Source organism: Schistocerca piceifrons, chromosome 10, assembly GCF_021461385.2.
Source record: "Schistocerca piceifrons isolate TAMUIC-IGC-003096 chromosome 10, iqSchPice1.1, whole genome shotgun sequence".
Classification (NCBI taxonomy): Eukaryota; Metazoa; Arthropoda; class Insecta; order Orthoptera; family Acrididae; genus Schistocerca; species Schistocerca piceifrons.
The window spans coordinates 121,189,007-121,216,901 of NC_060147.1; the positions used below are offsets into that span (position 1 = coordinate 121,189,007).

The 27,895-nt window shown below is 42.0% G+C and overlaps 1 protein-coding gene across 1 annotated transcript; it reads right to left on the minus strand.

The window, feature by feature from the left end:
* Positions 1–206: 206 nt before the first annotated feature.
* On the minus strand, positions 207–26,607 carry LOC124718749. The gene is made up of 4 exons (XM_047244363.1): positions 26,306–26,607; positions 24,287–24,950; positions 1,083–1,288; positions 207–551 (listed from the first exon to the last, which is right to left on the minus strand). The coding sequence occupies exons 1-4, from the start codon at positions 26,456–26,458 to the stop codon at positions 207–209; spliced, it is 1,368 nt and encodes a 455-aa protein (XP_047100319.1). The 5' UTR covers positions 26,459–26,607.
* Between the last annotated feature and the right edge of the window lie 1,288 nt (positions 26,608–27,895).

Here is a 27,895-nt window from a genome sequence, read left to right on the forward strand (position 1 = left end):
CCTAATCTAATTCCCTCAGCATCACCCGACTTAATTCGACTACATTCCATTATGCTCGTTTTGCTTTTGTTGATGTTCATCTTATATCCTCCTTTCAAGACACTGTCCATTCCATTCAACTGCTCTTCCAAGTTTTTTGCTGTAATGTGTGGTGTTTTGCACACCAAATGAAAAAAAAAGCTTGTAGCGTTCATCCTGTGTGTTCGCTAGCCGCACTTGTGAGGGGAACCCATTAGCCCGTCGGCGCAGACGCCCCGCAGGTGGGCTACAGTTGGGTCGCTGGCGCCGTCTCCTGGTTCGCGGGTGACTCGTCGTACGGGAAGACTTGACGAGAGGGAAGAGGGGGAGGGAGGGCCTGTTGACCTTTGCCAGAGGACGGGCAGCCGCGGCGCCGCGCTATTGTCTGCGCCTGCCGTGTTCCGCAGCGCGGCGCCTGCAATCAGGTCAGCCAAGCACACGCCGGGCTCACGCCTGCGCGACCACCCGTACTCGGCCCAGAGAGGAACGAGGCGCACTGTTTGAGCACTCGGCGAGTTCATTTCAGAGACAACCTAAATCATTTTTGAGGGTTCCGTACCTCAATCGGTAGCAACGGATCTCTTATTAGATTCAGTTTGTTGTCCGTCCGACCTTCCGCTTTTCTCAGCAACAGTGTCGCGTCCCAGCCTCACAATACCAGAATGAAGTAAGTGCGAACTGCGTGGCGCAATCGGGACGTTAACGACAATGGGTTAGTCATAAATTGCTGTCAGTCTTTATATCTGAGATGAGAGGCAGGGAATCTCCTTGGTCTGAAGCAAATGAGTTTCCTGAAAATAGGTTACAGAATTGCAATAGGCAGAAAAGATTGCTTAGTTTCCATCAAGTTTATTCTCACATATACTTATGTGATGTGTTGGACCATAAACCCCTTAGTAACATTCAGTCTATTTCTAGCTACTTCAAAGCTAATTGCCTGTACATATGAGAAACAAGTAGAAAGCAATCACTTGTTCTTGGTTAGCACTGAAATGTCTCTAAGTAGTGACACAGACTGACAGCCTCTGTTCAACACTATTCCAATTAAACTATAAAAATCCTACTTGACCTGCATTTCCTGAGTGTCCACCAGAGTCTATCACAGTCTTCTCGAAGTCTTTATCAGCTGTATCGGCTGCTACGGGCCTACTCTGCCCCGCTGGCGTCTCGCTGCGGAATCTCCAAACTGCCGGCACCGGCTCTGAATCTGCATCTGAATCTCTGCCTCTAGCTATTCCACTGCCTGGCCTTTTATTTCGTTTCTCATGTACTTTGGGTGCACACGAGTTAATTTGTTTCACTCGACCCTTTCATTTCTAATTTGTCGGCTTGCGCAAGAATGCCTTCGGTTCCACACGACGCTTTCGTTTCTAGCTGCACACAACTTAATTTGGTTGCACACGAGTCTTTTCCGCACGTGACTGACACTCTCTCTTGCTGTATTATCGCCCTGGTGTTTCCGTCTTCCATTGCGCAAGTTTGATTCCTGCTGCTTCCTCTGTCAGGAAGTCAAACACTAAGTTATTTGATCAGCAAGCCATACGTGGCAGCCTCCACTGCTTATCTTGTACCTACGTCCAGGTGGACTATTTCTTAATGGCGGCTGGCTATTTGCTTATGGAGCCTGGACTCTTATTATGGTCACAAAAGCAAGAATAAAAATTAAAATTTTCTACAGTCACAACAACAGATAGACGCATCAACTTGAAAGAAACTGCGTAAGTGCGAGCAGTACCCGCCCTCTGAAGGTTCCGTACAGACTGATTATGTGTACAAAAAACTCTCCGCCCGAGCAGGCATCGGAAGGTACCGACCGACCACCGTGTCATCCTCAGACCACAGACGTCACTGGATGCGGATATGGAGGGGTATGTGGTCAGTTGACTGCTTTCGTGACCGGAGCCGCTACTTCTCGATCAAGCAGCTTCTCAATTGGTCCTGCAAGGGCTGACTCCACTCCGCTTGCCAACAGCGCTCGGTGTTACCACTGCGACATGCAGTTGGTTAATTTTGTATATAAATAATAATAATAATTTCATTCGCTCAGTAGGCTTCAGATGGCTCTAAGCGCTATGGGACAACATCTGAGATCATCAGTCCCCTAGAACTTAGAACTACTTAAACCTAACTAACCTAAGGACATCACACACATCCATGCCCGAGGCAGGATTCGAACCTGCGACCGTAGCGGTCACGCGGTTCCAGACTGAAGCGCCTAGAACCGCTTGGCCACACTGCCCGGCGAGATGAAGAGGCTTGCACAGGATAGAGTAGCACGGAGAGCTGCATCAAACCAGTGTTCGGACTGAAAACCTTAACAAAAACAACAGCAACAACAACACGAGAAAGTTATTGGATTCACTTTAAATTATCGAAGATATATTATGCAGGAACGAAATATAGAAACTGTAAGCTTAGAGGTTACTGACTGCAACGATGAATATCTCAGCAGAAAACCCTAATACTGTCTGAAATAAATTAAGAAAAACTTTTTTGGTCGGTTCTAATTGTTTCAAGAGCGTCAACAAACGTGTAATAATTGGGTACTATTTCAGTACACTGTTCATCACAACAGATCATTGAGTTTATTCCACATTAAATTTACAGGCGTATTATTCTTTTTATTTCGACAGTCTTCTGTGTGCTTTGACGTGACCCGTCATGAACTGTCTCCTGTGTCACCCTCTTCATTTCAGAGCAGCAGTTTCTCCCTACGTCCGCAATTATTTGCGGTATGTATTCCAATCTCTGTCTTCACCTACAGTTTTTACCCGCTATTTTTACCCTCTACAGCTCCGTCTAGGACCGTGAAAGTTATTCCCCCATGTCTTAACAGGTGTCCTGTCATCTTGTCCCTTCTCCTTGTCAGTGTTTCCACATACTGCTCACCTCGCCGTTTCTGCGGTGAACCTCCTCATTCCTTACCTTATCAGTCCAGCTAAATTTCAGCATTCGTCTGTAGTACCACATCCCAAACGCTTCTGGTCTGGTTTCCGGTGTACCCACAGTCCTCGTTCCACCGGCAAACAGTGCTCTGCTTCAAAGGTACATACCCACAAATTTGTTGCTCAAATTAAGATCTGACTTCTTAAGTAATAGAACCCAGTACGTTGTCCTCGATGGTGAGTGTTCATCGGAGGTGAGGGTATCATCTGGAGTGCCCCAGGGAAATGTGGTAGGTCCGCTGTTGTTTTCTATCTACATAAATGATCTTTTGAATAGGGTGGATAGCAATGTGCGGCTGTTTCCTGATCATGCTGTGGTGTACGGGAAGGTGTCGTCGTTTAGTGACTGTAGGAGGGTACAAGATGACTTGGACAGGATTTGTCACGTCGATTAAATATTTGGGCGTAACATTGCAGAGCGATATGAAGTGGGACAAGCATGTAATGGCAGTTGTGGGGAAGGCGGATAGTCGTCTTCGGTTCATTGGTAGAATTTTGGGAAGATGTGGTTCATCTGTAAAGGAGACCGCCTATAAAACACTAATACGGCCTATTATTGAGTACTGTTCGAGCGTTTGGGATCCCTATCAGGTCGGATTGAGGGAGGACATAGAAGCAATTCAGAGGCGGGCTGCTAGATTTGTTACTGGTAGGTTTGATCATCACGCGAGTGTTACGGAAATGCTTCGGGAACTCGGGTGGGAGTCTCTAGAGGAAAGGAGGCGTTCTTTTCGTGGATCGCTACTGAGGAAATTTAGAGAACCAGCATTTGAGGCTGAGTGCAGTACAATTTTACTGCCGCCAACTTACATTTCGCGGAAAGACCACAAAGATAAGATAAGAGAGATTAGGGCTCGTACAGAGGCATATAGGCAGTCATTTTTCCCTCGTTCTGTTTGGTAGTGGTTCAGGGAGAGAAGATGCTAGTTGTGGTACGAGGTACACTCCGCCACGCACCATATAGTGGATTGCGGAGTACGTATGTAGATGTAGATGTATTCGGTACCAGCAGATTGCGCTCGTCGAGGAATGCCCTTTTTGCCCGTGCTAGCCGGCCTCTATGGCCGAGCGGTTCTAGGCGCTTCAGTCCGGAACCGCACTGCTGCTACGGTCGCAGGTTCGAATCCTGCCTCGGGCATGGATGTGTGTGATGTCCTTAGTTTAGTTATGATTAAGTAGTTCAAAGTTCTAGGGGACTGATGACCTCAGATGTCAAGTCCCATAGTGCTCAGAGCCATTTGAACCATTTTGCCCATGCTAGTCTTCTTCTTGATTTGTCAGTCATAGGTTATTTTGCTTCCGAGGCAACAGAATTCCGAACCTTTATCTACGTCCTGATCCCCAATTTTGATCTTAAGTTTATCGACAGTCTCATTTTTATTCCTCCTCAATACTTTCTTCGATTTACTCTCAACCCATCGGTCGTGCTCACGAGACTGGTCACTCGTTCAAGACGTTCTGTAATTCTTCGTCGCTTCCGCTTGTTGTGTACATAGTTCCGCGTAGTCAGCGCGTACACAACTTTCCCACTAGAGCGCGCCCCGCTAAGCACAACAGCGCAGGCGCAGCGCTCGTCCGTCTCTGCACTACGAGATGGCGCTGTCTTAGAGTCGGACCAAATTCTGCTTCCGCCGATCCGCGTATTAATATGTCACGCAGCCAATGAGATTGCTGCTAACGTAGAACCTTTTCTCCTCGCGGATCACACTTGCTCAGTGATACATGAACGCACGAGGTATTATAACGAGTGCACAGACCTCTGATTAATCAGTCTGCATTTATCTGCACCTGTCTGTACCAGTCTGCATTAGTCTGCATCAGTCTACAGTCAAGTTTCAGTCTGCGCCTAATAAGATTATCATATTGCTGTACATAGCCATGAACAGAAATGAATAGACACTTTGTCAGGTATCAGAGATATGTGTGAATAAGATTAACGTACCAAGACCAAAGGAACTTCAGGTTGTCAACTGTAAACAGCATCCAGAATCAAGTTAAGTTATTTTATGCTTGTTATTATTTTAATAAATGTGTGTGAAAATTAATCGAGTTCTGTTTAAAGTTGGTCACCGTCAATCTGCTACTCTAAGCGTGCAAGTGGCATTTCTATCGTCTGACCTAACGGCAGAAGATAAACACGCCACGATAAGACCACGAGACACATTGCTGGCACTCGCCTACTTCGTTAGAGCGACAAGTCAAATAATCTGATGGTGTGTGTACCGAAGGTCTTACAGTACGCACACCACACCGCTGAAAATAGCAGTGTCGTCCATGTTATGCTTCGTACCACCACCTCTTAAAGTTCCCTACCCTACAGTCTCAGTAACATCAGTACCGGTAAGTGTCCTCCAGTGTCAGGTATCGGGACGATTTGCGCTTGTAACTTCCGACTGCGTCGTTTCGGGACCAGGGTCGCTGACCTCAGACTTCCTTCTCCATCACGGAGTCACCCTGTGTGTGCACCCCTCGCACAGTACAGATGCAGCCAGAGAGGGCTGGTTGTAGCCAGCGGTGCCGGCCGCGCTGTGCTATCGGCCGCTGCCCCTACTCGCCCCCTGCCGCCGGCAATCGATAGCAGGGCATAGCAGAGCACACGGCGGCGTGCTGGAGCCCGCTTTGCTGCTGCCCGCCCCTTACACATGTCCACACTACACCACACCAGCCAGGCAGCTTCTTCTTTCGGGACAGCCTTTACCTCGCCACAGAGCTTGACACACTGTCCACGACAGATTTATTAAAACAGTCCGTCTGCATCTACATTTATACTCCGCAAGCCACCCAACGGTGTGTGGCGGAGGGCACTTTACGAGCCACTGTCATTACCTCCCTTTCCTGTTCCAGTCGCGTATGCTTCGCGGGAAGAACGACTGCCGGAAAGCCTCGAATATCTCTAATTTTACATTCGTGATTTCCTCTGGAGGTATAAGTAGGGGGAAGCAATATATTCGATACCTCATCCAGAAACGCACCCTCTCGTAACCTGGACAGCAAGCTACACCGCGATGCAGTGCGCCTCTCTTGCAGAGTCTGCCACTTGTGTTTGCTAAACATCTCCGTAACGCTATCACGCTTACCAGATAACCCTGTGACGAAACGCGCCGCTCTTCTTTGGATCTTCTCTATCTCCTCTGTCAACCCGACGTGGTACGGATCCCACACTGATGAGCAATACTCAAGTATAGGTCGAACGAGTGTTTTGTAAGTCACCTCCTTTGCTGATGGACTAAATTTTCTAAGGACTTTCCCAATGAATCTCAACCTGGCAACCGCCTTACCAACAATTAACTTTATATGATCACTCCACTTCAAATCGTTCCGTACGCATACTCCCGGATATTTTACAGAAGTAACTGCTACCAGTGTTTGTTGCGCTATCATATAATCATACAATAAAGGATCCTTCTCTTTATGTATTCGCAATACATTACATTTGTCTATGTTAAGGGTCAGTTGCCACTCCCTGCACCAAGTGCCTATCTGCTGCAGATCTTCCTGCATTTCGCTGCAATTTTCTAATGCTGCAACTTCTCTGTATACTACAGCATCAACCGCGAAAAGCCGCATGGAACTTCCGACACTATCTACTAAGTCATTTATTATATTGTGAAAAGCACGCCAGAGGTTACTTTAACGTCTGTAGACGTTTCTCCGTTGAGAACAACTTGCTGTGTTTTGCTTGCTAAAAACTCTTCAATGCAGCCACGCAGCTGGTCTGATATTCCGTAGGCTCTTACTTTGTTTATCAGGCGACAGTGCGGAACTGTATCGAACCGTTTCCGAAAGTCAAGGAAAATAGCATCTTCCTGGGAGCCTGTATCTAATATTTTCTGGGTCTCATGAACAAATAAAGCGAGATGGGTATATGAAGCTTCCCGTAAACAGTTTGGCCGCATTTTACGTGATGTGTGGTCACGTTTTTTGACCGGAGGTGATGTCGGCATTATTAGCTCACACATGAAACTGTCAAACCGAAAGGAACCACAAGAATCTAATTTTCTGCGCCAAAACACGTTGTTTAAACATTGAGAGTGTAAAAAGGTATTACTCCACGTTTACGTGACGTAACAAGAAAGATATCGTTAAGGACTTGCCTTACATCAGACGAGTGAAAAGTTTTTGCTAACAAAATAACAGAACGGACTTCCTCTGTCAAACTCACTGGCAGCAGTGACAGCGTATTTTAGAACTAGAGTCGCCGTTTTTTCGCAGGCAACAAATTTAGGAAAGATTTGAAATTATGTCTCACATTTGTTGTTAGTCTCTGAGTGCTCTCATTATAAAGCTCAACATGAACATATAGTCCGGGCAATATGCGTTGTAAGTTTCCGATTGTGTGTTCCTGTCTGAAATTTAGTCCAACTTTACCTCCCACTGTATAAAAAGTCTACGTATTGCCAAACTACACGCGGATATAAAATGTAGACTGGCAATGGCAAGGAAAGCGTTTCTGAAGAAGAGAAATTTGTTAACATCGAGTATAGATTTAAGTGTCAGGAAGTCGTTTCTGGAAGTATTTGTATGGAGTGTAGCCATGTATGAGAGTGAAACACGGACGATAAATAGTTTGGACAAGAAGAGAATAGAAGCTTTCGAAATGTGGTGCTACAGAAGAATGCTGAAGATTAGATGGGTAGATCACATAACTAATGAGGAGGTATTGATTCGAATTGGGGAGAAGAGGAGTTTGTGGCACAACTTGACAAGAAGAGGGGACCGGTTGGTAGGACATGTTCTGAGGCATCAAAGGATCACAAATTTAGCGTTGGAGGGCAGCGTGGAGGGTAAAAATCGTAGAGGGAGACCAAGAGATGAAAACACTAAGCAGATTCAGAAGGATGTAGGCTGCAGTAGGTACTGGGAGATGAAGAAGCTTGCACAGGATAGAGTAGCATGGAGAGCTGCATCAAACCAGTCTCAGGACTGAAGACCACAACAACTACAACAACAACAACACGCGGATCGGAATAACAAATTGATTGACAGCGAAGCACTGTGGAAGGGGGCGATGTTGTCGGGTCGCCAGTGCGCGCTCAGTGTGAGTTTGGCAGCAACAGATAGCTGTGTGGTGTCTTGCTGCATTATCTTCTCACGTCGCCTTTCAACGTGAGGTACTGAGTTAGCATTACAGCATGGTAATATCATTGTGGCTTAACAAACGAACTCCTGTCTACAAAATGATACCTGTTCCTATTATTTGTATACCTCAACAAAAGCAACAGGAAGCGTAACTGTCTTTGACAATAAATAATGAATCACGTTCGTTGTCGTATTCGATACGAAAAGGGTGCTAAAATGGATCCGACGCATTTATGTAAGTGCAATAACCGGCAACATAATTAATATAAACTGCTAGAGTACTTACCAATCATTATAGTGTCCTTTAATTGATTTTCAGTTGTAGTCTGGTTTGCGGGTCTTGCAGTATTCTGGTTTTCTCTGTCTTGTTTTTTGGGTCATCTAATGTAATTTGGAGTTCTTTTATATCTTCCTTAATTTCTGTGATCCATTTAATGTCGCTCTTGCTATTCCGCAATTTTTGCATTATTTTTTTACTAATTCTGTTTTCTGGAGTTCTCATCAGATGTCCAAAGAATGAGGTGCGTTTCTTCCTGATCGTGCTCACGACTGGTTCTATTTTCTTATATACTGTTTCATTTGATGCTATTCTCCAATGTCCATTTATTTTATACTGTTTATTTATACATGTCCTAATTATTCTTCTTTCAATTTTTAGTATTCTATCAATTTCTACTGTATTAGTTGTTTTGAAGATCGTTTCAGCTGCATACGTTATTTGTGGTTGAGTTTTAATTTTGCATCTATAGATAGACTTTTTTTGTTGTATGTAGTTTTGGTAATGTAATTTGCGTAGTTCAGTTTTTTATTCTATTCTGCCATGATGGCTTCTCATTTAGACTGTATGTTATTATTTCGCCTAAATATTTGAATTTATCAACAATTTTGATTTCCTGTTCTCCTATTGTAATTTTGTGTGGAAGTGGTGGATCAGTTAGCATAATCTCCGTTTTTTCAAATGATATTCTAAGGCCTACTTTCTCTACTATTTCTTGTAGTGATTTCACTTGTTGCCTGGCTTCTTGAACGGCGTTGGCTAGGTGAGCAAGATCATCAGCGAATCCCAAGCAGTTTAAGCTAATATCATCTTTTGCACTTCCAATTCTTATCCTCTTTGGATTGTCCTTGTACCATTATCTCATTATGTATCCAGTGCACAGTTGAACAGTAATGGTGATAGGCAGTCATCTTGTCTTAAGCCTGTTTTTATGAGGAATGGTTCCGAAGTTTCTCCTCTGAACTTCATTTCTGATCTGGTGTTGGTTAGAGTGAATTGTATTATTTTAATTAGTTTTGGATGGAGTCCTAGATTTCTTAAAATTTTTAATACTGAAGGTCTGTGGAGACAGTCATATGCCTTCTTAAAGTCTACAAATGTTATTGCCAGAGGTTTGTTCTGTTCCTTGCAGTCACTCCCTCGTCTAACAGCTTTTGAACTTCTGCCACAATTAAAGTTTTTCTTATTTGTTGCCACGTAATGTTTAATCTTTGCCCAAGTCATTCCATGGCGCTGAAGTGGCAGTGGCGTTTCAAACATTCAACAATGTCTGCTTTTTTCGTTGCCATCGTCGGAGCTGTATCTTTAATAACGGAATTATACGGGGCGTTATCCATTACAATGACAGACGGCCGATTTATTTTTTCCAATAGTTGCCTCTTGAACATCTTTATAAAACAATCGCGGTTCATCTCTTCGTGGTAGTCGCTTATTTTCGACAATTTATAAAGGAGAAAGCAGCTAGGTACAAAATCAGATGGAGTTCCAGCATGCAAGATGATAATCCTTACGGCCTCGTCCACGGGGACAGCAGAACGTCCACATATACTGTCACCTGTCCAGTCATTTCTCACGGTATCACCGGCGTTTATCCAGGTTTCGTCGAGCCACACAGTGTCTTCAAAGGGCACTAACAAATTTCTTAAAAATCGACGAGACTGCTCAGCTTTTGGCCCGGTTTGGATCAGTACGACAAACCTCTGTCCAATGTCTGTATTGCACTCTTGCTCGGTTTTAGGAAACCAAACGAAGAACACGTTTGGCGACTCCATATCTGGCGGGCCGCTTGAATTTGCACTCGCAACGCATTGATTGGATAATTTCAATGGAACTTAACTCGGAATCTTTCACAATGTACCGAACTTTTTTTTCTTATCAATTATTACCCAGCACAGCCTACCCTTCAACACCCTTGCAAGCTTTCCAGACTGTTTCTGATCACCCTGTTTGTATTAGGGAGCCACCCCAGTCTTGCACAGGTAACAGTACCTATTATCTGACGGCTTGTCTGCCGTAGAGGTTATAAATTATACATACAATGCTTCCACGTGAATTAGTTAGTGAAAACGGTATCAAAATCCCTCTTACAGTCGTTTCTGAGGTTAGCCCTCACACGGATACAGGAAAACACGCCTGAGGACGTTAATTTATACGTCAATGAAGCGCTGCATACTTAATTTGCGCCGCCCGGGATTAGCCGAGCGGTCTAGGGCACTGCAGTCGTGGACTATGCGGCTGGTCCCGGTGGAGGTTCGAGTCCTCCCTCGGGCATGGGTGTGTGTGTTTGTCCTTAGGATAATTTAGGTTAAGTAGTGTGTAAGCTTAGGGACTGATGACCTTAGCAGTTAAGTCCCATTAGATTTCACACACACATTTAATTTGCTTCGCCTGTAATTTTCAACAAAAGATCGTGCTTGAAGGAGCACAGCGGAATGCTTATCAATATCTTCGTACGATTTTTTCATGATTTGTCTCCATCAATTCCTAGGGCGACCTTGTATGTGTCTGTCACAGCTGCGAACGTATTTCTCCGTTGAAATAACAGCAGTTGTCATAATGCTATTCCCAGGAGAAAATTTCTACGACTCTATATCTTGGTTTTGTTTCTTGCGGCTCTCTTTCGTAGCTGCAGTTCACAAATAGGATGGCAGTTATGCAGCTTTTGGCCACTGTATAGAATCTTATCTGTACCAGACGCATTTAAATTTATTTCAAGCATCTCAGTGCCCAGGAGCCAAAAACTAATCACTTAAGATACCTCTTATATACAGGGTGTTACAAAAAGATACGGCCAAACTTTCAGGAAACATTCCTCACACGCAAAGAAAGAAAATAGGTTATGTGGACATGTGTCCGGAAACGCTTACTTTCCATGTTAGAGCTCATTTTATTACTTATCTTCAAATCACATTAATCATGGAATGGAAACACACAGCAACAGAACGTACCAGCGTGACTTCAAACACTTTGTTACAGGAAATGTTCAAAATGTCCTCCGTTAGCGAGGATACATGCATCCAACCTCCGTCGCATGGAATCCTTGATTCGCTGATGCAGCCCTGGAGAATGGCGTATTGTATCACAGCCATCCACAATACGAGCACGAAGAGTCTCTACATTTGGTACCGGGGTTGCGTAGACAAGAGCTTTCAAATGCCCCCATAAATGAAAGTCAAGAGGGTTGAGGTCAGGAGAGCGTGGAGGCCATGGAATTGGTCCGCCTCTACCAATCCATCGGTCACCGAATCTGTTATTGAGAAGCGTACGAACACTTCGACTGAAATGTGCAGGAGCTCCATCGTGCATGAACCACATGTTGTGCCGTACTTGTAAAGGCACATGTTCTAGCAGCACAGGTAGAGTATCCCGTATGAACTCATGATAACGTGCTCCATTGAGCGTAGGTGGAAGGACATGGGGCCCAATCAAGACATCATCAACAATGCCTGCCCAAACGTCCACAGAAAATCTGTGTTGATGACGTGATTGCACAATTGTGTGCGGATTCTCGTCAGCCCACACACGGTTCTCCCGTAGCACTGTCCATACAGTGACGTGGTCAACGTTACCTTGTACAGCAGCAACTTCTCTGACGCAGACATTAGAGTTATCGTCAACTGCACGAAGAATTACCTCGTCCATTACAGGTGTCCTCGTCGTTCTAGGTCTTCCCCAGTCGCGAGTCATAGGATGGAATGTTCCGTGCTCCCTAAGACGCCGATCAATTGCTTCGAACGTCTTCCTGTCGGGACACCTTCGTTCTGGAAATCTGTCGCGATACAAACGTACCGCGCCACAGCTACTGCCCCGTGCTAATCCATACATCAAATGGGCATCAGCCATCTCCGCATTTGTAAACATTGCACTGACTGCAAAACCACGTTCGTGATGAACACTAACCTGTTGATGCTACGTACTGATGTGCTTGATTCTAGTACTGTAGAGCAATGAGTCGCATGTCAACACAAGCACCGAAGTCAACATTACCTTCCTTCAATTGGGCTAACTGGCGGTGAATCTAGGAAGTACGGTACATACTGACGAAACTAAAACGAGCTCTATTATGGAAATTAAGCGTTTCCGGACACATGTCCACATAACATCTTTTCTTTATTTGTGTGTGAGGAATGTTTCCTGAAAGTTTGGTCGTACCTTTTTATAACACCCTGTATAAAGCAGAGTTCATGTATGCATGTATGTCTGCGATATTCTCCCAAAACCTTGATCGATTTCAACCAAATTTGCCACAGAAACAGCAGGCCTCACTAATATCAACCTGTAGGGTTTATGACCTCCTAGCTCCAACAGGACCGGAGGTTTGAGCAAAAATGTTTTGGTACAAGAAATGGTTTTCCATGTCCCAACACGTAGGCCGTCCTGCATGATGGGCATGTTGTGTTGTAGTAGTATCTGACTGCTTTATCATCCTGCTTTGTATGGTGACCTGTCTGTCAGGAGCAAATAAACTGTTTTAACGCCCCTTGATTTGTAGCCTGCCCTGCATGACAGGTGTGTAGTGGGGGTAGTATCCGGCTATTTTACTGAACTGTATGAAAAAGATGGAAGGTGTAGAGGGGTAGTGGGCGTGTAGAAGAGGAAGAAATGTAAGTGGAAAGAGAGAGGAGGAGGGCGAGGATATGGTCATAGGGAAGGATAGGGTCAGAGAAAGGGGATGGAGTAAATGGATAAAGAGAGGGGGAGGAGGAGATGAAGAAACAGAGAATGGGGAGGACCGTTAGATAGAGGTGTGAGGGCGAGATGAACAGACAGAGGGAGGAAGAGGTGGACACAGAGATGGGGAGGAAAAGGTGTGTGTAATATGTGTCGAATTTGTACAGGGGAGAAGTCGCAAGAGAGAAGGCAACTTTTATGTAGAGCGAAATGCGTATGGTCGAAATAAGGCTTTATACACTCGTAAAAGTCGACGTCTCTCCCAAGCTACTTCCTACGAATCGTTACTTTACTGATGTGTTTATTCATGTTGACAGGTTTAGCTTTTTCAGATAACACGTTAAAAATTAGTTACTCAGTAGCTGCGAGATGAGGGCCGTTATGTTGCACATAGGTTCCATTTACGTAGTAAGACAAGTGTTGTGGGGCAGTTGGTTACCTGCTTCAGCGCATTAGCCAATTGCGAGTTGCGAGGCAACCCATCACGAGGCAAGATTAACCGCACGCTGCCTTCCCAGAGCGAGTGAGTTGTAACGGGCTGTTCTCTTTGTTGATAATGGCTTCTCATGATTTAGGAATAGTCCTTGACCTTTCGCCGGTACATGCTGCTGTTTACAGCCCCAAGTCGCCGCCCAGAAACTGGACATATCGCCAAGAAATAGGTGGAGGAGGACTTCATCAGCTGAAGTTCCGCATGTCTACAGCCTCAGCGACTTCCTGTTCAGTGTATAGCCCACACCACGTCCACCTGCGTATAGCACAATTATTTGCCTGCACAGTGAAGAGCAACTATGCCATTTACGGTTCAGTCAAACCATAAAATCGTAAAAATTGCCTGTGGTAAATTAAAATTTTTATTGTATGCTTGAAGTAAGGTTCTGAAATGACTAATCCCTTCGCCCTAAACGATCTTTATGTTGACAGAGTGAAACTACTGTTGCCGTCACACTGATGTGCCAAAGTTAAGGACGAAAATAACTTCCGCGTGATCTGTCACTACCAAGTAACATAGCTCGATGAAACTTAGACAATATACCAGGTGATCAAAAAAGTATAAATTTGAAAATTTAATAAACCACCCAGGTGATCAAAAAAGTATAAATAAGTATAAATTTGAAAATTTAATAAACCACGGAATAATGTAGATAGAGAGGTAAAAATTGACACACATGCTTGGCATGAACAAAAAAAAAAAAAAAACACAAAGTATTGCTAGACGCGTGAAAGATCTCTTGCGCGCGTCGTTTGGTGATGATCGTGTGCTCAGCCACCGCTTTCGTCATGCTTGGCCTGCCAGGTCCCTAGACCTCAGTCCGTGCGATTATTGGCTTTGGGGTTACCTGAAGTCGCAAGTGTATCGTGATCGACCGACATCTCTGGGGATGCTGAAAGAGAACATCCTACGCCAATGCCTCACCATAACTCCGGACATGCTTTACAGTGCTATTCACAACATTATTCCTCGACTACAGCTATTGTTGAGGAATGATGGGGGACATATTGAGCATTTCTGTCAAGAACATTATCTTTGCTTTGTCTTACTTTGTTATGCTAATTATTGCTATTCTGATCAGATGAAGCGCCATCTGTCGGACATTTTTTGAATTTTGTATTTTTTTGGTTCTAATAAAACCCCACGTTATTGCACGCATGTGTGTCAATTTGTACCTCTCTATCTACATTATTACGTGATTTATTCAGTTTCCAAATTTATACTGACTTTTTGATCACCCGGTATATAAAAAACTACCATATAGTGCAGAAGCTAACTGAATAAAATACGCAACCAGACGGTAGAAATGACGCTTGTATTGAAAGATAAAAGTTGAGGCAGTGAGAACAATAAAGGGCCAAAGCATGGACACAAAGGTTTTGAGAAAAATAATTGTTTGTGAAAATCAAATGTGTAGACAAACCACAGTGTCATATTATTCTTTAGCTATGTCTCAGCATCCTTTATTTCCCGCGAAAAAATAATGTACCCACTTTGTAATGAAATATTAATTAATATCAAGGATTATGAATGTTAAATTGCAAAGCTTCCGTATGTAGGCTAGTGACTTTCTTTTGTCAGTTGTAACGTTTGTGATTACACTGCGGTGTAAAGGACCGTGGGATAGCTCCTAATATCGTGTAGGACCTCCTCTTACCTGGCTTAGTGCAGAAACTCGACGTAGCATGCACACAGCAAGTCACTGAAAGTTCCCTGCATAAATATTAAGCCTTGCTGTCCCTATAACCGTCCCTAATTGCGGAAATGCTGCCGGTGCAGGATATTGTCCACGAACTGCCCTCTCTCCTTATGTCCCATAAATTTTCGAAGGGGTTCGTGTTGGACGATCTGAACAAAACTTAAGAGTGGTATAATAATTTGAACACGTCTGAAACTTCCTGGCAGATTAAAACTGTGTGCCCAACCGAGACTCTAACTCGGGAGCTTTGCCTTTCGCCGGCAAGTGCAAGGTTCGCAGAAGAGCTTCTGTAAAGTTTGGAAGGTAGGAGACGAGATACTGGCAGAAGTAAAGTTGTGAGGACCGGGCGTGAGTCGTGCTTCGGTAGCTCAGTTGGTAGAGCACTTGCCCGCGAAAGGCAAAGGTCCTGAGTTCGAGTCTCGGTCGGGCACACAGTTTTAATCTGCCAGGAAGTTTCATATCAGCGCACACTCCGCTGCAGAGTGAAAATCTCATTCTGAACACGTCTGTTTACCTAATCTCACTGCAAAGTGATGGAGTGTCACATGAATGCGTGGTTCTAGGCCACCTGCAGCGCTCCAAAGCCAGCCGTGCGTTTCATTAATGCGGGCGAGTACTGTACTGTACCGTAGAGCGTACAGTGCAGCAGTGGCAGCGACCTGCAGTGTGGAGAAGCCGGAAGCCGCGGGGCCCAGCTGGGGGCGGAGGCAGACCGGGCCCGGCCAACACCGGCTCAAGGGAAGGCCTCGGCGCTTGCTGGTGACGTCACGTCAGCTAGGCACGGCGAACGCCAGTCTGTTGCAGGCAGAAACGACTGGGCGTGCTTATCACTATCAATCTCTTATTTTTGGACAAAATGTTTGGTATTGTTTTGGATTCTGCAGTTTTATTTTAAGATGAAAGATTTTCTTACTATCGTAAAGCTACAAATGAAGATCATAGTTCTGTATTACTGAGTCCTGTCGAAACAAACGTAGGTCAATATGAGAAGATGCTTTGCCCCATTGCAAGCTTCGGAAATTTTACATTCGAGTAACTGTATTTACTTGATCCATTTTGCTATCGCAACTTACCCCAACCCCCTTACAATTAACTAGTTACTTTTATTTATTTATTTTCGTTTGACATCGTCACTGGAAATGTGAAATAATTTACATGTGTAAATGTCCAACTGTTGCCAGTCATTAGATTACAGTCGTTTTCAACGAAAGGAATTCTAAACAGGAAACAAAATAGCTTCATACATCGAGAATACTGCTGAGCTTAAACTTTTTTAAACATGCACATTAGAAAAGATAAATATCCTCCTCTTGCAACTGAAAGGAGAAAATTTATAAGATAAAAAAATTTATTTGATAAAACAAGTATCTCTCTTTTGCCTCTTCTTCTGTCTCCCCACCCCCTCCCCCAACGTGTACAATCGCAAGATATTTCATTAACATTCAGTGCTCCTCACCCCATAGTCAACCAAGATACCTAAAGAAGAGCACCAATATGTTCAGTTTCTTGTAAAACCAACCCAGTACAAACGTAACTTCCTCAGATTTACAAATAAGGTAAAGAAGCACGAATTCTGTTGGTGCTGGACCATGAAGTTGTTTTTGTATGTCAATCCTTAAAACAGGTGGAAATTTAAGTTCAGCAGTACACTATTTGTTAAGAAGTGTAACGAATTGCACAATTAATTGATTGCAGGAATCTCTCAGAACAATGTGGGTTGATCAACTACTGCCAATAGTTTCACATTTTCCTGTGTCAGGAGGGAGACACCACCATTATGAGTATGCCTGCAACAGACCTGGCGTTGGCCGTGCCTAGCTGACGTGACGTCACGAACAAGCGCCGAGGCCTTCCTTTGAGTCTGTGTCGGCCCGGCCGGCTCTGTTTGCCCGCACCGCAGGCTGAGCCCCGCGGCGTGCCGCCACGGACCCAGGCCCTCCGGCTGCCAACTGCCGCTGCATTGTCGCCGCAGACAGCCAGACAGACTGGGGAAAGCTCCGCAAAGTTCGGCCGCGGAATATTCCGCCCGCCTGCGGGGAAAGACCCGCCGCCGCGTACCACTTGCTGACAGCCACCGCAAGCCTGCTCCCTCTAGTCTAGCCCAGAGGGGTCCCCAGTCTGGCGGCCGCTCCTCCGTGGCCTTAAGCCGTCGGCACACGGACCGTGCTCTCGAACGTTAACGTTGAGCGTGCCAAGTTCAACGTGCTGCTGAACGCTCAGGAACGATGCGACTTGTGCATACGGTACGTGGGGCCCCAACGTGGTATACGCGACCGCAACGCACTGCAGCGGCAGTGGAGGGTTGTTTCTAGTTCGTAAATCACACTGTTTACTCAACGGGCACGCGTAAAATTCCCACGCTAGCTCTATTAAAACGCACATTTCCTCCATCGTCCACGAAAAGGAAAGTACCATGTCCAGTCAATAATGACACAGGCTTATAAAAGTTCTATTACAAACATTGCGTTACAATTTTGGAATACTTCTCCGCATGAGATAAACATTATTTCATCATTGCCACATTTTAGTAAAACCCCAAGGTCGGTCTTACTTGATCACTGTTCCTACCCAGTAGCAGAATCTTTGCAACATGTGAATTACGAAGCGTAAAAGAAGAAGGAGCAAAGTATCGTTATACAAGTAGCGCAAGCTGTCCTTTAGATTAAGCCAATCGAACAAAGTCACCCCTCAAAAAAAGGTGAAATTGTATTTACATAACATCAAATATTATAGTGTATACTTATATTAAACTAATAATAAAGCATCAGAACCTAATAAAAACGTGAATGTTAGGAAAAAAATTGGTTGTGTCAGTACGCGAACCACTGCCCCAAGAAAAGAATTCAGAATGGGACAGGGACGCTATTCATTACGCTAAACCAACATGACACCTTTCGTATCTAATCATAGTATCTTACCACTTTCTAAAAACCTTAATCGTAGATATGTTGCTAACTGAAATTTAATTATAAGAAATTGTACCAAGAACAATGCGTTTTGGGTGGATCTTGACTGTGTAGCTGCCTTCAAATAGTCTACTCTCATTATACGCAAGTTACAATAGTTCTTTTGCCACGAATATGATGTTTCTCATTGTTTTATTGGAACGAATCACACAGTTAACAACGGGTGCTTCAGTGATTCTCAATTTGCTGGTGCTCGGAACGGCATATATACATATAGGCTGGAAATGAATGCCAATATGGCGCCTCACAACTCTGCACTGAAGGGAGACGGCGTGCTTGTGACGTAGGCGGCGTTGTGCCATCTCATTGGTCAACGCTCAGTCGCACGCTCAGAATATCTGACATGCCAGATATTGCTCAGCACGTTCGGAAAGACTCCCGAACGTGCTGTTTCACGCTATGACGTCAGAAACTCGGCACGCTCAGCGCTCGGATGCACCACCACCACCTAAAGAGAAGGCCGCGGCGCGCTCTTGTGACGTCACGCAAAGCGGGCCAGGGTTGGCTTGGCGCTGCGCGTAAGGATTCGAGACGCACGGCCTGCAAATCTTTGTCAAACGGTTTTACAGAACCTGTTCCGTAAAAAATAATTAATTTCTGAAATACTTCTAGATTTATATGGCAGCTTCATGATGAAGTGCCAATCATTTCGATAATGGTCATAACTATTGTGGTATTTCACAGATGAGTATCAAATTTGAGAATGTTGCCATCAAAAATAGGGGGCGCTATGAATTTGTGTTTGATCCATATTATACATTCTATTGCTGTGTGTGAAATACAGATGAGGTTTGGAAATTTTCGTAAAACTTTGTATCAATATCTGCTTCCAATCTCGAAAAAATTGAGCATCTGCAGCAACTTTACTTCCGATCGCAACGCGCGGGAATGAAATATTCATAACGCCTCTCATATCTCGCAAACCGATGGAGATAACGAAACGAGATCTTGGCAAATGATACCACGCAAAGAGGAGAGTACTTTGCCGTTTGCCGTACGGTTAAAATACGTAACTTTATCAATCGCGATATAGCAGAAGCTATAGTTTATAATTCTTTTTACCGGTAACGTAATTGCTTAAGACTTATCAATAGCCAGTGAAAACGTACGAGTGCGGGATGTAAATAATATTGCGATATACATGATAAAACAAGGTACATTTGTGAAAAATGCACTGTGATTTTCTGGACCAGACGACTATTATTTACACTCACTTGAAAAATTCTGCACTAATACAGTGTATAATATTAAATTCCTCTACCTTCAGTATCCTAAATAAATATTCTGTAACTGTTTATAGAGCGCCCTCAGGAAAGCTGAGTACTTTCCCGAAGCAAACAATCACTTTTAACTCACCTTTCCTCAAAAAGAAAAACAATTATGCGTTGTTATTGTAATGTAAATTTTCTTTCCTGTAAAAATATGGCAGATTTTGAGCATGTAAGGAGCCGCGGGCAGGTGTTGACTTTCTCACAAAAGTTGCAAAGAACTTTACAAGCCTGATTGACAATACTCTGCAGATAAAAGAATTAGCAACATATGTTTAAGTGAAATTTTAGATGTATTCCTGACCATAATGGTCAGCTGTTCAAAATGTATGCTGTAAGCCCTGCAAACAACAGTAGTTTTATCAACAGGACCTTTATATAAGTCAACAGTGAAAATCTACAAACCTACAGCAGACATTTGCAGCAGTTGGAATGAGACAATGTGTCACGCTAAAAATGTCAATAATAAATTAACCTACTTCTAGATTAATTTGTTCCATTGTTTGAAGCTGTATTTTGTAATAGAATTTCATTAAGTGTCTACCTATGTGACGGCAGGAGACAGTGACTCATTAAGGGAATCAAGCTATACTGTATTTAAAAAAAAAGGGGGGGGGGAATGCTGTATACAATACTAAGAATTGTATTAAACTCCAGAACAAGGGATACTACAATTCACATTTGCACTTTAGTAACTCCAGGGATAGATCAGAAATCACTGCTGGTGACTACAGCAAGTTAAATTCTTTGTAATATGTAGACAGATTAATGTAACATGAGAACGGTAGTACTCAGCATGCTTAAAATAATGTAATTATTAATAGTTTATGTTAATGTAGGATTATAAAACACTAGAAGTAATGAACTATAATTTATTTAAGTCAGTCATATGTACATCTACTTCCTGAAAATGCTGTTACAAAATCCAGGGCACAACATGGTTCCATTACAGAAATAGATCACGATTTCCATCTTAAAAGGCAGCAAGCCTTTTCTACTTTCATAATGATTGATTAGTTGTACACATTTGATATATTGTATTTTGTGAAAAATGACAGTTGCAAAACATGTCAGATGCATATAACAGGTTACATTACCAGTCTTACTGTCTATAAAATTTAATAATTCTGACTAACAATGACTTATGTTGCTGACAAAAGTATTAACTCAGACACATTAAGAGAGCAACAAACATTTGTTGGAATGTATGTACCATGATACAAAGGTGTACTGGGATGAGGCCCTGCTGAAGGACATTCAACGAAGTGAAAATGTAGCTAGTCGTTGGAAACTAATAAGTAATGGTAATACTGAGTACGACAACATATCAGACCAACCTCACATTACAGTTTAATACCTGATCCACAACTGAAAGAACTCTTTTATATTGTTACTGCACAGCTATGCAACATTTGTTGAAAACCCTGCCATAAGCTAGAAGTAGGCCAATTTCCTTGTAATGAACTTAAGTGTAAACAAAAAAAGGACAACATAAATCAAAACTGTAACAATTTTACACTGATTCCAAATTAAACTGAATGGTGTAGGATATAATGTCCTACACATTCAAATAAAATGCAGCAACATGACACTCCTTAATGTTTGTAAGGATACTCTCCCTCTATATAGGTGGGAAGAACTTTTCGTTAATTACTATATAAACACCACCTTTCACATTATTCCTTTCAGAATAAACTGTTTCAATTAAACTGACTGTGTGGAACACCGAAGCTGTATTTTAATGCTGTGAAGTGATTTTCTGTAACACAAGATTCTACAGCTACTGGCAGAAACAGTTCAAGAACACACTTTTCACTCACTACCAAAGTGTGTGCTGTTATGAAATTTTCTAGCATATTAAACACATGCGCGGTCCAAGTCTGACACACAGCGTCACACTACCAAGGGGTTTCATAAGTAAAAAAAACCACACACACACACACAGTAAGATTAGTAACAAATTAAGGGTCACAGTCTGGATGAGATGCAAATTTGGGAATGGAGACCAACTACTATGTCTGATATTAAACTATTCCAAACTGAGTGGAATAAGCAACTACTAGAATGTAATTATGTCTCAGTAAAATAATATATGCAAAGCAGTAGCTAACTGTTACCCATATGCAACAATACTGACAGCTTGTATCAAAATTTAGATAAACAGCTGTTATGAGAAGTAACTACATTAAGAAACACCCTGGTGCCATTCTGATTCAGGAAAATGGGAGAAATCCATTTTTGGCTTTCCCTTTTGTAGTATTGTAATATTCTACTGTAAGTTTTATATGTCTGCATGCCAAAATAATAGCCTCTAATTACATACATAGTTATAATGAATTACATGAGGTTTAATACAGAATTACTTTAACAGATTTCTTCTTGTTGGGCAGCACAGGCTCAACAAATTGAAAGGAAGATGTAAATATTTCTGCACAGAATAGCTGAAAGACATAAAAACTTTACTAAGAAAAATTGGCCCAGTTTCAACCTTAGGCCAGTATCAGGTGCACACATGTATGTGTACACAAACTGATAAAATTTTACAATGATGAGATTGAAACTAGCCATTAGTGCAGGACAAAGTATTTACTTCAGCTGAACAGTGTGCATGGAAACATTTGTGACCTTCTGACATTTGAAACTGGTGGAAGTAAATTTTCCAAAACTTACAGGCTATATGGACCAAATGACTATTAGTGTGCATTCAGTTGAAGGTACTACACCAATATGGGTTATGGAACCTGCCTCTGCTTTCAGTGGACCAAATACAGTGTAACTGAAAGTGTGAGACATAATAGAAATTTCGTGTGACACATGATAAATGTCCTAACATGTAAACTGTAGGCAAATTAAAATGTGCTAAGCTTCCGTTTCTTAAAAGAAGCAGTAAAGGTGTCATTCTTTTTCTTAATGTAATTATTTAATAATGCGTTGGTGGATGCTTTGACTAACAATTTCAGTATTTTATCTGCCGAATGACCATTACTGCAAATAAAGTCTGTTAAGAAGAAACTTTTCTTCTGAACAGCATTTATGGTTATATTTTGAACAAGCACCCTTTGACTGTTGCATGACAAAAAATTTTTTTCATTAGGGGCAGATATTAATTTCTGTACAGTAATGTAATTGTAAATAACAACATTCACAACATCAGGCTGAGGGAAAAACAGACCACCCCTGTCCAAATTTTTGATTAAACTAAGGTGTTGTTCACCATGCAGACACATTTCTTTGTCTAAGAGAAGGTATTTGCTGCACACCTCACACTGCTGTTTCTTCAGTACACTGCGAACACAATACCCTGCTAAATATGTTAATATTGGAAGGTATGTTTCTGCCTGCCTGAAATCTTCCTCCAAATACATAATGTCAACCATAAACTCAGAGTCTGTTTGTATAGTCTCTTTTGCGTCATCATTACAATTAAAGATGAACCCTTCTGCAACAGGCAGTTTACCAAAAGTACTTGAATTCAACATGAGTGGTAACATGTTCTGCATCCTCATCTTTGCTTCCACTTCAAAAATCTGTCTCACAGATATGAGATACTGAGAGCCAGCCATTGATCGGTAACTGCTAAACCTTGCTTCCAGAGAATCAGTTTGAATTTTTCCAGGCAAAAAATAAGTGAAACCGAGCTCTTTAGTACAGTACCTTGCCATCTCAATCAAACCATAGGTTGTGTGTGTCAGAGCTATATGTGTATCTTTTGAAAGGGTATTATTTTTCAGGCCTAAGTCCTTCCACTTATCGAGCCACACAAGAAACTTCTCCAAAAAAACTAATTTTTCATCATTATTACTTAAAGACAAAGGGCACTGGAAGAGATCATTTAGTCGAACACCTTTGTGAACTGTCTTAACATTTACAATTTTCCACCATGTAAGTACAATTTTAATAAATTCTGCAGTGGTCTGGTAATGTAACAAGTTTTTCTGTTCTCCTACAGTTGAAATGGCTTCAGCTGTATGTTCATTGAATACCTGTAAAACAAGGCTCACATTCTGTTTCTCAAGTGAAGATGGATAAAGAGACTTCAAAGAAAGACCATAAGAGTGCTTAAGTAGACCATTACATTCAATCTTATGAAGCTGCCTCAGTGCTTCAAAAGATGCCATTAACACCTGACTATCATCACTGCTTCCATCAAATTGTGGATATTTGAGCAAAACTTGAGAGTCCTTTTGATTAACCCAATTATTACGTATACACTTTAGGATGTGGACAGAATCAATTATAAAAAATAGTGGCTGAGTTGGATTAGCTGGATGTGGGTAAACTATACTGAGTTTTGGAGGTGAGCTAAAAAGTGCCATAGATTTCCTATTTATAGCATTGTTGTCACTAACTACACAAATAACTTTGAAACCAATGTCATGAAGGCCACATAATATTTTCTTCACATACAAAAATAACTGTTCAGCTATTAGGTTTCTAACTGGAAGGACATGCACTACTTCTTTAAAAGAAGACAGCAATGATTGTATCATAAAGACATATGCTGTAGTAGCAGCCTTGTCACTATCAAATGCTGCCCCCACAATGTTTCCTCCCCTGTAATCAAAATAAGGTTTAATATGAATTTCATCCATCATTAAAGAAATGGTACAATCACTTTCCTGCAAAGATTTAAATCTTTCCTTAATATACAGGAGCATAGCACCTTCATTTTGTTCATTATGAGGACCATTAGTATATGAGGAACATATTTTCTGTAAAGTTCTTGGATGAGGAAGAATAAGATTGCCAGATGACCTCAAAAATTTATAGGCATGAGGGGAGATAGAATGCAGGATACAACAAAATACAGAAAAGTGAGGATTAAACCTATAGTTTTCCTCACAGCTACATAGCAACTTAACTTGCTCACTTAAGAATTGAATTTGTTTCTGTTTTTCTTCATCTACAGAACTGCACATGTCATTTAAAATGTCCTGTATAAGAAGGCACTGGCTTTTTAATGAATTTTCTTTTGCACTGACTAATTCCTTCACTTTGTCTAATACTGTAAACAAATCATTCATATTTGAAAGTTTGTGTGGTATTTTTCTACTGCCTATCTTTCTTATCTCAGTGTTACTTCGATAGGCAGACAACTGCAAATCATTTGTCACTACAACAGATACAGACACAGATGGAGCAGGCAATACAGTAAGCAATAGAAATAGGACACAGTCACTTCTCCTAACAATGGTCCATTCACTAGGAATGGTTTCTCTTTCTAGGCACTGCAGAAATGCTTCAAAAGTAGAAAATAACTTCCTCGAATCATACTCTGTTTTGGTTACTATACTGTCTTTAATTGCTTGTAGAAGATGTTCATTGTCCAATCTAGCTCTCCTTTCCTCTGCACTTTCTCGAGAGCTGGTGGATGGAGTAGACAAATAGCTTGGGCAGCCTGGTAACACTGATGGGACAGCACCCTCTCTAAGCCTTGGTCTTGAAAGCTTGACAGTAAGCTTTGTGCCTTTCACTTCATCATAACATTCCGTATGCCGGCAGATGTCAGATTCGGTGAAATGAAGTTCACAAACCTAAAACAAAGTAGTGTGAGTCAGTACAATATACAGCATGATCTAGAGTTGTGTGTCTGTATGTGAAAGTAAAAAACACTGGATTCTCATTCATTTTCCACCAATATAAGCTTGACAGGTCACACCTTAGTGGAAGTACACAAATTATTTAGGCCTAACAGCAATATACCATGTTCTACAACAACATGCATATTCCATTTTAATATTCTTTTTTTAATTAGTACTATAAGCACTAGGAGCATACCTCACAAGGCATCAGTAAATGATGAATATACCTGTGAACTGCTTGTTTTACAGCAGTGCTGTGATATTTACGGAACTATAAGAGTGAAGTTCATATTATGGATTAAGTGGCACCAAATTTCAGTAATCTGTTGGATTCTGCATGTTAACATAGCAATTATTTTATAATTTTGACTTTACAGTTTCTTCATTGTCGTGGTATAAGAGATATCAACAGCTGCAGAATACTATTTCACTGTGGGTGTTTTTATGCCAGCACATATTAAAACTGTGTCATTGCAGGTAACACTGAATGAGGATCTTGATATATGCCTAGCACAAATTTCATGTTTGGATAGAACAACAACTCCAAAGCAAACGCATGCCAAACACAAAATAAAGTTGAACAGATGCCAACATAAATGACACACCTTAGTAAGACAATCATGACCATCCAACTGGAAGTATGTTAAGACGATATCAACTAAACATTCCGTCCCAAGCTGTGCTGTATGAACTAAATGACACTTGTCATTTCAATTAACCATCTGAAACATTTAAAATACCGGACGGATTAAGTAACTGGATGCGTTATTAACGAGAATGTCGTTATATGAGGCGGCTCAAGTGATACAGAACGCCATTGAAATCTGTTTGTGAAGACACCTATTCTGCATCGTAACCTGAAGTTAGGTTAGGTTGAAAGATAATTATTTGTTCGTGGGTTGGCGAATGTCTAACAGGAAAAACTAACACACAGAAAAACAACACATATATGCTTCATACAGAGAGATCGCTTTTTAAACATGAAAACAGCAGTTTCAACATTCGTTAGCACTCATGCTAACTAATGCGAGAGTGAAAAACAACACCCACTCACAAATAGAGAATAAAACGTATCGGTAATGCGTAACAAAATACGAACTGCAGAGAAACTTAAACACGAATAAAAAGTAACACGAGTCACAAATTTATATTTCGTTTTCAAAACCAAAATAAAGCCACTTGAAAACGAATACTAGGCCTATTTACTGCTAGCTTTTGCTCACAATTTTAGTCAAATGTATCCAAAATGCAAGATATTCTACCAGAAAAAAAATAATAATTGTACTAGGAATATAGTTTTTACATACCTTCGTGTGCTCAGTGGGTTGGAAATTGTCCCGATGAATCGCTGAAAGCCATTTCCAACGCAGATTCGCATCTTTCGGAAAGGAAAACAACATTACTTTCGGTCCAGTTCCGTAATTCCCACGACACCTTGGCACACAACATTTGTAAACCATGTTCACAGCAGCTTCACTACACGTAAACTCTGTAATCGCTAGTTTAAAGCACGAATACAGCACTCGATCCAACAAACGTGTAGATAAACGCTTCGAAACACAACATGGTGGCCCGCTTGGAGTGACGTCACGACCTGCTATGAATTTCGCGCCGCGGCCTTGTCTCTAGGTGGTGGTGGATGCACGGTCCGTGTGCCGACGGCTTACGTCAGATATTGTGAGCGTCCGTCTGAACGTTGACCAATGAGATGGCACAACGCCACCTACGTCACACGCACGCCGTCTCCCTTCAGTACAGAGTTGTGAGGCGCCATAATGGCATTCATTTCAAGCCTATGCGTATATATGCCGTTTCTGAGCGCCAGCAAATTGAGAATCACTGGAAAACCAGTTGTTAACTGTGTGATTCGTTCCAATAAAATAATGAGAAACATCATATTCGTGGGAAAAGAATTATTGTAACTTGCGTATTATGAGAGCAGGCTAGTTGAAGGCACCGACACACTGAAGATCCACCCGAAACGCATTATTCTTGGTACAATTTGTTTTAATTAAATTTCAATAAGTAACATAGCTGCATCAAACCAGTCTCAGGACTGAAGACCACAACAACAACAACAAGTAACATAATTATCTACGATTAACGTTTTTGCAAGGAGTAATATACTATCATTAAGTGAAATTAGTATGTAATTGGTTCAACGTAATGAGTAGCGTCTCTGTCCAGAAATGAGTTTTTGTTGGGGCGGTGGATCGCGTCGTAACACTTCCAAATTTTTTTTCATAACATTTGCCTTTTTATTAGGTTCTGATACTTTATTATTAGTTTAATATAAGTATATGCTATAATATTTGATGTTATGTAAGTTCAACTGTTTTTGAGGGGTGACTTTGTTCGATTGGCTTAATCTACAGGACAGCTTGCGCTACTTGTGTAAAGATAGTTTGCTCCTTTTTCTTTTACGCTTCGTAATTCATATGTTGTAAAGATTCTCCTACTGGGTAGGAACAGTGATCAACTTAGACTGACCTTGGGGTTTTACTAAAATGTGGGAATGATGAAATAATCTTTATCTTATGCGCAGCTCGTGGTCGTGCGGTAGCGTTCTCGCTTCCCGCGCCCGGGTTCTCAGGTTCGATTCCTGGCGGGGTCAAGGATTTTCTCTGCCTCGTCATGACTGGGTGTTGTGTGATGACCTTAGGTTAGTTAGGTTTAAGTAGTTCTAAGTTCTAGGGGACTGGTGACCATAGCTGTTAAGTCCCATAGTGCTCAGAGCCATTTGAACCATCTTACGCGCAGAAGTATTCTAAATTTCTACCGCACTGTTTGTAATGTAACTTTTATAACCCTTTGTCATTGATTGAACATGGTACTTTCCGTGGACGATGGAGCAAATGTGCGTTTTAATAGAGCTAACGTGCGAATTTTAAAGTGCC